Source organism: Poeciliopsis prolifica, unplaced genomic scaffold (assembly GCF_027474105.1).
Source record: "Poeciliopsis prolifica strain line A6 unplaced genomic scaffold, Auburn_PproV2 SCAFFOLD020, whole genome shotgun sequence".
NCBI lineage: Eukaryota > Metazoa > Chordata > Actinopteri > Cyprinodontiformes > Poeciliidae > Poeciliopsis > Poeciliopsis prolifica.
The window spans coordinates 3,860,779-3,872,511 of record NW_026562395.1 but is presented as its reverse complement, the minus strand read 5'-3'; the positions used below and the strand labels follow the sequence as shown (position 1 = coordinate 3,872,511).

The window sequence follows — 11,733 nt, the reverse complement described above, 5'->3', positions numbered from 1 at the left end:
TTAGACGCGTCTATGGATCGTTTATTCAACCACATTAAGGGAGAGTTTAGTGGAAGGAAAAAATCGAGACGCCTGTGCATTTGGGAAAGATCCACGTGGCTTAGACTGCGCTAGGTTTATGTTTTTTTGGTCTTTTGTCAAAATCTAATTTTGGGTGTTTATTAGCTGTGAGCCAAATGCATCCAAATGAACCAAAACACGATTTCAATATATCCATCTGAGTTTAATGCAATGAGTTTTTCTGTCTTTTCTTCTTTTTTTTTTTTGCTGAATTTTTATGCAATAAATTTACATTTCAATTCTACTCCAATTATTTGCCAACCTTTCATACGGGAGGGAGTAGTGGAGGATCAACAAAGATCGTGAATGCGTCGGGGCGAAGCGACGCTCTTCCCTCTGCTGAGTCACTGGACTCTGGTGTCAAAGCTCGTCCCTCCTCCTCCTGGAGGTTCGGTCACACGACAGCACCAGAGGGAGGCTTCGGTCGGCGGCGCTGCAGCTTTTACGCACCATCTCCCCCTGTCTGCGTCTGGCCGGGCTGTGCGCGCACAGCCTCCTGTCTCCGCTCCCTGCAGATGGATGCGCCAGCGGCAGCACACTTTCACTTAAACATCACACGAGGTTCCTTCCGTTCGAAATAGACGCCTGTATTTTATTTTATTTATTAATATTATATTTTTTTTTACCTTTCCAAATGGATATTTACGCCTCAGCGCTGTCGCCGGCGCTGGATATCGGCGCAGGATGCTACCTGCTGGTTTTAAGTAAGTAGAAAAATGAACTATATATATGGAAACATTGTCACACGAGGCTCAGGTGAGGAGTTCCGCTTTCTGCGTGTCTTGATTATAAATGGACTCAGTGCACCTGTTGAAGAAAAATTTATTTTTTAAAACTAGTTTCAGAAATAAAGGCAGAATGAAGCATAAAGCCAGTCAGAATGTCAAAATCCATAAATTGAGCTGCTGGATGAGGTTTGATTTCTGAAATGAGTTTTTTTTCTTCTTTCCCCTTGTGATATATTTTCTTTCTAAAATTTATTTTAAAAATTGGCTTTTTTTCCCCCAGCATCAACCCACACCAGACCTCCTTTTGCACTCAAAATTGCCTGAGTTCTCCATGACACAGGCTGAACACGACGTCGGAATAATATGTTGCGTATTATTGAAGTGATGCCTTCACAGTGTTGGTGCAAATCTATCAGCTGCTGATCCGTGATGAGAATCCCACAGACTGGATTCGGATCTCATTTCCTCAATCTGTTGATGTCCCACTTTGGTAAACTTGTGTCGATTTTCTCTTTCTAGCACCTGCTGTGCTCTTCTGCTGCTTTTCACGTCGCTTAAACACTCCTTGTCCCCAGTGGGGTCGGGAGGGGGTTCTGGTGCTGATCTCCAGCGAATGTTTGGGGCGAGTGGCGGGGGGTCACCCTGGACAGGTAGCCAGGGTGACAGACAGGAAGACAATCCATCCCATGCACACACACTCACACCGAGGGAGACCATTTTTTGAGTACCTGGAGAGAACCCACTCATGCAAACTCCATGCAGAAAGACCCCGGGCTGGGACTCGAACCCATTTCTTTCTGCAAGGCAACAGTGCTACCAACTGCGCCACTGTGCAGCCCTCACTTTAATCCACTTTTTTTTCCTTTTTTTACACCCTTCTGATGTTCAATTTCAACTTCAAGTTGTCATCATATGTAGATACCTACATACATTAAATTGCTGCCATGTGATTGGCTGCTTTACTATTTAAGCATTTAAAAGGCATAGCTAATAAATAGAGAAGCTATATATATATGTACATATATATTAAATGGATTTCGGAGCACTGCTTGCCCTTTTTCACGGCGTCTTAGACAAGAAATGAGGGATGGCTGTGCCGCAAAGCTCTTCAGGAGCTTGGGACTCAAACCCTGGATGACTGCCATATCAAATACTATAAATCAAAGTTTAGCTGAAACATAAAAGGCAATTATAGCTAAACTATTTGGCAGAAATGGAGGTGATATTTGGTGGAGATGTGAACTGTTGTCCCAGGTCTTTTCACTGCAGGTTGAGCCTCAACGTGTTTCTTTGCTACTACTTGAGGTAGTTAGGGTTTGTAAAAAAAACAACAGATGTTTACACTTGTTTAATGCTGAGGGTTTTGCCGGGAGTATGGGATATTCTGCCCACTGGTGTTTTAAGGAATCTTGAGAAGGATCCAGAGAGACTTCTTGGCATGAAGTCAGGTTCGTTTCCGCAACAAGGCCTGGGATTTGAAGCTGATCTTGTGACGTGGGAGGATTCCAAGAGGCGAATGTTTAGGTGTGCAAACATTTGGGTTGCGTCTCACTTCCACGCAGACCGGTGCTGCTCTGTTTATTGTCCTCAGACTGAATCCAAATGTAACTTCATTTTAACTCCAGCCACTTCAAGCTTTATTAATGAGGCTTATAAAAAACGTGCATTTTAATACATTGCCATGCAACAAGCTTTAAAAAGAAACGATTCAGTAAAAAGTGTAACAACAAACCAACCGCTTCAGCTCAACCGAGTTTAAAAATCAAGGAAAATAAATATCGTATCCCAATGACTTTTATTCTGCAGTTTACTAGAAAAAGTAAAAAAAGAGGAAGAAGTGCATTGACAGCACAACTTCCTACATCCAGGCTTGGAAGTAAATCCATGAAATCTTCATTGATGATCGCTGGCCCTGTGTACGCAGGGCACCTGCTCAAGCCAAAGCGCCACCAGAAATAGCACGTCTTTAAAATTTAAGATTTATTCATCTCTGAGGCGGCTTCAGATCTGATGCGCCATGGCAGGCTGCGCCAAAACCCGGCGGCCACCTCGCTCCCCTGCGGTCTGCAGCCTGATTCTCACGGACCTGAATGTCCTGCAGAGCTTTTAAAAATACAACAGTTTAGCTAAAACACTCAAGTGCCGGTCCATTAGCGGCTCTAAGTAATTTTGCTTCTGGATACGGAACGCCAAACACAAATAATGCTTTGAAATGAGGTGTAGCAATAAAGTCAGACTGAACTAAAGTTCTGGCTCAGCCTCTGGTGTTGGCAATGCAGAAAGACAGCAGAGTCTGGATGCAAGTAGCTCTCTATCTCTACACCAGGATGCAGGTCACGGAGTGTCTCTGCGACCTTTAATGGCCCGGGTTTTTTCTATTTTTGAGCTTTGTAAGGTTTCGAAATAAGCAAGGGCAGCGAGGGAGAAAATGTCGTGCATTATGTTGATCATAAAAAAATGGTGAGAGGGAGAATGTTTCCGCTTGCTTTTTTTTTTTAAATTGTGAAATGAACAAAATATTGTGTGAAGCTCATGGAAAGAGACCAAAGACAAGTTTAAGTACATGCGTATTACAGTCGTTGCAACCCTGACTGACCTAAAACAATAGCTGAACAAATACGTGCTTAAAATAAGTCGTCCAAAAAGCATCGAAAGTCATTAGATGCTTTTTGGTGTTGCTTCTGTTTCACTCCAGACGTTGATAAGAGAGGTCAATGCTAAAAACCTGCGTCGTTTTGTTGTCCTAAGCAGTCAAGCTGAGGTTGTTTGTCCCTGTCGATTCCCTCTTTGTTCTCGCTCAGTGAGTTTTTTTTAGAGCTACATTGGCTTAGTGATGCTTCCTTGAAAGCAATCGCCAGTGAGCTGGAAGTTGATCAGGCCACTGAGCTCTGTGTGATTCATGGTCCCAAGGTGGCTCTTTGGTGAGGTTTGGGGCGAAAGATTGATTCCAGGCTGTGGTGGAAAGTGTCAAAGCTTAATGTCGCAGTTTTAAGGGGCAAGACGGGGACATTTATTTGCTCTTTATATCCCAGATAAGTCAAAATCTTTCATGTCCTTGGAACTTTTCCACATTATGTTACTTTGCTACTGAGTTCATTTATCGGTGACAGAAGACTGGAGATGACGGTGGGCTTCCAGATGTCCGACTGCCCGTGTCGAGGATGATACGCAGTTTCAGTTCATACACCATTAAGGCTGAAGCCCAGGAAAATCAGCGACTATTAACTGCGAAAGATCTCAAAAGACACGATTACCTTTGCAATGCATTGTCAAGAGAGATTCTTCGTCTCTTGGGTGACAAGCTAACCTCTGCTCCGATTTACAAGCCTCCGCTCTTGTCCGACATAGATCAGCTCAGCCACCTTAAAATGACTTTAGACATCAAAACGGTTGTTGAGGACACAGGTTTAAATTGTACGAGAAATCTGGGATATCCAGAAAACACATGCGCACACACATGCGGGCATAAGGAGAACGTGCAAAATCCACACAGAACGGCCTGAAAAGCCAGATCCACGTGGCCTTATCAGATTTGCAGAACCGATCCAAAAGGATCAGACACTTAATCTGTCTAAAGTCCAGAGGATATGCAGCCAAGCTGTCTAACTTCCAGGACTCTCCCTCATGCGGTGAAGACGTAAACGCCAGTGAAAGTGTAGGACCCAAAAGGAAAACAATCCTGTTAAGTTATCGCTATTTCCTCTTGTATTTTGCCAATTGAAACTGCAGGTCAAAAAGAACAAACGTGATTTGGTGATTGTTATTTTCCGCTGTTGGACGTTTTCCAAGATCCAGATTTTCACGGCTGAGGAATGTTGAGGCAAATCGTGTCGGAATTCCATAATTCTAATTGTGCTGAAAAAAAAAAATAAAGCAGATTAGCGATTTGCAGTCATTTTCATTTAGATTTGGAAATCTGTTAAAGTTCTGTGAAACTCAGCACTATTAAATCACATGTTTGTTTTTTTTAACCATGAAATACTCATAGCTAAAGGATTGTTGTTTAAGGAACAGCCGTTGTCTAATCCTCTGTAAAATTACCCCAACATTCACTTTCTTTGGGTTGTTTCTGGTGATTATGTCACTGTGTTTTAATCTTCTGTGAATTTTGCCAGGTGAAAACTTTCTGCTTCACAGGAAGGACGTGCGTTTAGCACTTCCCACCTCCTGTTTGCTTTACACTTTCCCTCACCTCTCGGGGCATTACACGCTTGGCCGATTTCTCTGAAAACAGACTTGGTATTTTGTTTAAGCCGTGTCAGACTGCAGCTCGGTCACCGTTCAGCCTGTTGTTGGACCTGGTGTCTCGTAAGCAAACGAAACCGAATCGATGATCAGCTCCCGTTTGAGCGTACTGCTCAGTGATCAGCAAGCGACGCGTCCTGGTTAGAGATGCGTAGGGGAATTGTTTGCCTGCGTGAATTTTAAGCCTGATCGGCCATCAGGCCGTTTCAGGCGGAGGTTTGCATGGCGGCAAATCTGTTTGTAGTGGATTCAGTCGCCTGAACTAAACGGCGGGAAGACGTTTGGATCGAGGCTTTCAACGGTTTATCGGAAATGTTCAGCGTCATCGATCCTTCGCCCGGAAAGATGTGTGCTTTTTGAACATTCCCTAAAAGAAATTTCAACTTGCATCAAAAGAGTCCAAACCATTGAAGTGGGACTCCTACAAGACACCATGCAAAGACACAAACTCTCACCATTTTTTTTCTAGTAAAAAATATCTTTATGCTCTTGAAATGAGATAGATTTAGCTTACACATAAGTTTCCAGTCAAAAAAAATGTCTTTCTCCCAGTGAAACCTTTAGTTTTTATGAATATTGAGAAATTATTGACCTAAAACAGCTTCTTTTTCTCGATTAAAAGTTGCTTTAAGTTCATTTTGTCTTTTCTGTGTACTAAGACACTAGAAATGAGACCAAAAACACTTGGTGAGAGTTTGTGTTTTTGCAGAGTAGCAGGTTTTATTGCACTGAAAAAGTACAAATGCGACAGGAGTACTCTTTGTTGGATTGGAGAATCTGAGCAGTGAAAGTCCCTGTGATCCAGCTACAAGCCACCCATGCTTTCCCCAAACATCTGCCCACTGACTGGTCGGTTCCCTGTTCAGTACAGAAAGAATCTCATTGTGTTGTGGCTTAGTTCAGCCGTTCCTACACCTTTCTGACTTGTATCAATATCCATTTCCGAAACGTTATCCTACGAATAGCTTTGATCGGACAATGATCAGACGCCTGTCTCTGTCTCCCCTTTGTCTCAGCCGTGCTCTCCACCGTGGGAAACCTGCTTGTCCTCGTCATGGCGTTCAGAAGGTCGTCCCGCATGAAGCCGCCGGAGCTGCTCAGCGTCAACTTGGCGGTGACGGATCTCGGCGCGGCCGTCACCATGTATCCCCTGGCCGTGGCCTCGGCCTGGAGCCACCACTGGCTCGGCGGAGACGTTTCCTGCATCTACTACGGTCTGGCGGGCTTCTTCTTCGGCATTGCCAGCATCATGAACCTCACCATCTTGGCCGTAGTGCGCTTCATTGTGTCCCTCAATCTGCACTCTCCCAGTAAGTCGTTTAAACAAACAAACAAACAAACAAAAAAACAGGTACCGGTGAATTGAAACTCATTGTCTTAAATTAAGTTCTTTTGCAGTTTGCAACATCAAACATTTGTTTTCACAATCTCTGCAGCCCAGATGATTTAAATCTCTTGTCAAATGGGGAAAAAAAACAAATGATTTCCACCATGCTGGTTCTGCTGCTTCCATACGATTTAAAAGGGTTTGGATCGGCAAACCAAATGCGCTTGATTAGCTGATAATCAATAAGACCATCTGGGTAGATGCAGGGGGTCTGGGAGGTTATTTCTCTAGTGGTTAAAACAATGTCAAGGCTGACAAATTGCATCAATGAGGTCTGGATGGTCATTTCCAAACAATAGTCAGTCTATCAATTTATAGCAAGAAAGACATTTAAGTCCATTTCCAATCTTCCCAGGAGTCAATGGTCCAGAGGATTCATCCCAAGGTCAGTCTGTGCAATACTTCAATTTAATAAAAAAAACAAAGAGCTTCATCTTTAGCTCTTTAGTCAGGAAGGTCAACGATATAAGTACAAAGAAACCCATGACCTTCTATCCACTGTGGTCGTCCAGAGGCATAAAAAGGCCGAATGCAAACATGGAACCTGTTTAATGTCGCAGTTCATTATAGAACAATAAGAATAATAATAAAACCTAGCTGAGCTTCAGCTCTGCTAGATGCAAGGTGCAGGAGGAAGGCGAAGCGCACCGAGCAAAGCCTGCCTCACCCTGTAAGCCAAGGGTTGCAAAAGAGAAATGAAAAAAAGTCTGGAGAAAAGCTGTATTGGCCGTACACGAATAAAACAGACGTAATCAGTTCTTTTAGCAACAACAATGAGAGTGTCGGCGGTTGACCTTGGAGGAGGATTCATCAGACACTGGAGGGATGGATGGAGAAGCGACATGGAGGAAATCAAATTGCCTCTGATGCGCAAGAAACAAATGTGAAGCAGCCTGTTAGGAAAAAAAGACACATCAAAAGAAATGTTTTTCTCTCCACTAAAAGAAAAAAAGAAGGAAAAAAAAAGGCAATTTGGAGAAACAAATGTTTCAGATCAATTCTGAATCCCGCTCGGCGCGGTAACCATGGTTATCGCATACGTTTCCCAATAAGACCAATAAGTCTGTCAGCTGAAAACGACCCGTTTGCGACAAGTCGTGCTTTCTACGAATGAAATCAGTTTGTTTCACGCAAGTCAATAAATAAGGGAAAACTGCGTGAATGCCTTTATGATTCACACCGAGCCCTCAGTCAGTGATTTCACGGGTTGCAAAGAAGGTTGCATTTCCTTTACTTTGCAAACGTTTCTCTCCAAACGTTTCTCTCCAAGTTGTACAGTGAAGGTGAAAGCCTGCGACTGACTGTTGTACAAATTGATGAAAAATACTCAGCATTTCTCTCTCTCTCTCTGCAGAGGAGATCATCAGCTGGAAGAAGGTGAAGATGCTGTGCATGTGGACCTGGCTGTACGCTCTGGTCTGGGCTCTGTTCCCCATCCTGGGCTGGGGCCGGTACGGGCCGGAGCCCTTCGGCCTGTCCTGTTCGCTCGCCTGGGGGCAAATGAAACACGAGGGCTTCTCTTTCGTCGTCTCCCTGTTCTCCGTGAACCTGCTCGCGCCGAGCGTCATCATCGCCTTCTGCTACTTTGGCATCGCCATAAGGCTCTACGTCACCTACAAGAAGTCGGCGAGCAGCAGCCGCGTCCCAAACATCGTCAAACTCCACCGGAGGCTTCTGACAGTGAGTCGCTCCGCGCCGCCGCAGCCGTGACCGATTCGGCGTCTTTGTCAGACGCAGAGTCCACGTGCGCTTTGAAATCATTTGTGTTGCTTTAACTCAAGTTAAAGCAACACAAATGAATTTCTGAAAGCTGCTGCGTGCGTATCATCTCGTCTCCCTCTCTCCGATCTGCCAACAAAAAAATCCAGTTCAACCAAATGCAGCTCAATGTCAAAGTAAATACGATTTCCTCGGACGTTTTGCTGGAGGACATTAGGAAACAAACGGCACCATAAATTCAAGATGAATAAAACAAAGGTGTGTTTTCTACCTGCAGAGGAAGAACCTTGCTCTGCTCGACGAGGATAGAAATGTTTAAACACTGTCGAAGTGAACAGTTCACACACCTTTTATTTGAATACATATATATTTAAACAGCTAAAAAAAAATTCAATGAATTACTAAGATGGTATTGCTCCCCTGATTAGTTCTCCCTATTTAAAAAAAGAAACACAAAACAGAAATGGATTTTGTAAAACGCATGAAATTACTGACGCAGCACGTAACGTTTTTTTTCCGATAATTAGATTTTTAGATGGTGAGTGATTGAGGGTTGAGAAGCTCAGCTTGCTAGCAATTTTCATTTGCCAGCTTGAGTAAAGCTGGCTCCAAACCAAAGTTTCTGCTCCAACATAGAAGAACGAATGCGAGAAGCCTCGAGTTAATCTACAAATTCAAGAAATGTCGTCCTGCAAACCTCTTGTTTACCAACAAACCAGCGTGACAGTGGGTTAAATCTGTGTCTAGCAAATTCTGATGGATTTTTTTTTGACAGGATTTGTTACCAAAAGTAGCCAATTCTAGAATTTACCAATATGAATTGCTTGTTATTTACCGTCCAGAAATTCATTTTTAGTGTGCACAGTTTCACAGTTAAACACAATGCACACATTGAACAAGCTGGGAGTTTTGCTGGTGAGAATCGCATCGACCAAAAGCAACATCTGAAAAGTGTGAGTTCGGCTAAAATGACACTAAAAAAATTAATAGTTTTTTTCTCAAGTCCAAAAGACAAAGAAAGCATTAACCTCTATAAAGTATTCACATTAGATTCTCAGATGCTGCGGTGGGATTTCTTTTTTACCGTCTCCGACGTTCTGTTGCAGATTGCCGTTTTGATCAGCGTGGGCTTCGTGGCCTGCTGGACGCCCTACGGCTTGGTGAGCCTGTGGTCCGTTTTGAATGACAGCAGCAAAATCCCGCCCGAGGTCAGCCTGCTGCCCTGCATGTTTGCAAAGAGCTCCACCGTCTACAACCCCATGATCTACTACTTCTTCAGCCAGAGCTTCAAAAAGGAGGTGAAGCAGCTGTCGTGGCTGTGCCTGGGCTCCCACGCCTGCCAGGTGTCCAGCAACGTCAGCGAAAACAACATTTACATGGTCAGCCTCAACCTCAAGTCCAAGGAAGTGGCGCGGGAAACCTTGCAAGAGGAGGTCACCGAGTCGAGACAGTGACTTCGGCGTGAGGGAATCTGAGATGAGTTGTCAGAGGCCTCTTGATTCTGGAACGGAAAGGTGTCCTCTGTGTTATGACTGGGTGACCGGGTCCTTAGACAGACAGGCATGATGGGTAAAAGGGACTGGGTTCAAAACTGTGAATGTTCCAAGAACTACAAATATATAAAAGAAAAAAAAAAGTGCCCAATTTAGTCATGGAGATGACATATCTGACATCTGAGTAAACCGCGCTTACACAAGAAATGATCGCAATCGGCGGGTTTGAGACGTTGCGGCACGTTTAAGGTCACAGGGAGAAGATGCCGCGTAGCGAAAGTTCAAAGCCAAATGCCGAATGGGAAACTTACAAGAACTGCCGGAAATGTTTACTTTATGGACTTTGCTTTTTTTATGTTGTGGGGGAGTTGTGCTTCTGTGTGCATTGTGTGTTTCAACAATATGTTGGTAGTGATGTCCCTGAAGGCCACACGGAGTTGAAAGCTCTCACAGAAACATTCATGCAAGAACGCAAGATTGTAAAGAAGCTGCTGTCATTCTGTCTGAGCCTTGCGTTACGATGTGTAAACGTGCAACACCTTTCACAACCTGAGCGGTGTGTAACTTTATAGGCGTCGTCTAAAACAGCTTTGTGTTGTAAAAATGAAACTCTGCTCTTAAAAACGACCTTTTTGGAGAGGTGTGTGACTGTTGGAGTCACTTCTGGAAAGAACAATTCAAGGACATGCAGGACGCAGTGGTTCTGCTTTTGTATCGGTTTGACAAATGGTCAAAAAAGTGAAATAGTCAGCACTCTTGGGTGACACTTAGCGTTCTGTTGCGGAAGCGAGGCTCGCTGTTTACGCAGTCGTTGGAAAAACTCCAAAGATGCGTCATGACACGTCTTTAAAAAATTTTCTTTGCAATTTCCTAGCTGCACCGATTGTGGCGTAGAGGCAAAAATGCATGTGAATAACAGAAAGTAATTGGTTAAAAAGCCGTGGGTGACACGAAGGTGGATGCATTTGATTTGTCACTTTGCTTTTGTTGTCCGGAGCAAATGTAGTGTAACCGAATGCATCAGAATGAATCAAATAATGAATCATTCGTTGAATCAAAGCATGGTTTTAATGTTAAGACGATTAAAACCATGCATAATTTACAAACTTTAAGAGCATGCTTGCACCGTCTTACTGCTAATTAGAATAACAGAAACATTTTCTGCGCTATTAACTGCCCATAAACTGAATAAGAATGCTTAGGTAAATAAAAGCAAAATGGCTGATTTACAAGGAGGTTGCTAGTCCCATCCTGACCACTAGATGGCAATAACAGCAACACACAGCACCTTTAAACGGATTTGTGTTTTTCTCTCCTGCTGAATATAGATTTCACCTCCATCATCGTAATTTTCATCAGTTTGATCCATTTTTTTGTACTTTGGAGAACCAAATCAATATTGCAAAGTATTCGCTTAGTAAAATCTCTCCAAACCTTGTAGAAGAATTTGTTTGCAGCATTCTGACCTGAACAGCCCAGACTTTTTGTTTTGTTTTCCATTTTAATCAGTCTCTGTATTGATCCAAAAAGTGTTTATGGTGCAATCAGGTGGAACCACATTATTACACTGAAACCAGAAAAGCACATTAGTGAGGTTAACATGTTTTGCAGGAGCTATTGACAAAGTGTGTCTGTTTTGAGTCTCTATTCTTCATATTTGCCCTTCTGTATGATTACCTGCATTTGGCCTTCACTGTTATGCACCATTATTGTTATGACAATGTGCCTTTCAAAGCTATTCATTCTCCTGGTTCGCTTTCACATTTTTTCACAGTACAACAACAACTCTGTACTTTTATGTAACACAAAGTTCTGCATATCAGCTAAGTGGAAGAACCCCCACCCCCAAAATTATAGCTGTTTAGCTCCTTAAATTAAAAAGTAATCTGGTGACATTCATTAAATCTGAAAATATCCCCCTCTCTTTTTGCATGTAGTTGCTCAAACTCAGTTTCAGGCTCATCTATGAGCAACTATTTGCAAGCCTTACCACATTCTCAATTAAAATTCTGGTCTGGGCTTTGACTGGGACATTCTAACACATGAACAGACTTTGTTCTTGACCGTTTCATTGTGGCTGCGGCCGTCGGGTCAGAGTGGT

The 11,733-nt window shown here is 43.2% G+C and overlaps 1 protein-coding gene across 1 annotated transcript; it reads left to right on the top strand.

Annotated features, from left to right (window-relative positions):
- The first annotated feature begins 694 nt into the window (after positions 1 to 694).
- Positions 695 to 10,652, top strand: opn8b (opsin 8, group member b). Its single transcript, XM_055044168.1, has 4 exons — positions 695 to 764; positions 6,050 to 6,343; positions 7,775 to 8,100; positions 9,246 to 10,652. Exons 1-4 carry the CDS (start codon positions 695 to 697, stop codon positions 9,591 to 9,593), a joined length of 1,038 nt encoding a protein of 345 aa, XP_054900143.1. The 3' UTR covers positions 9,594 to 10,652.
- The last annotated feature ends 1,081 nt before the right edge of the window (positions 10,653 to 11,733 follow it).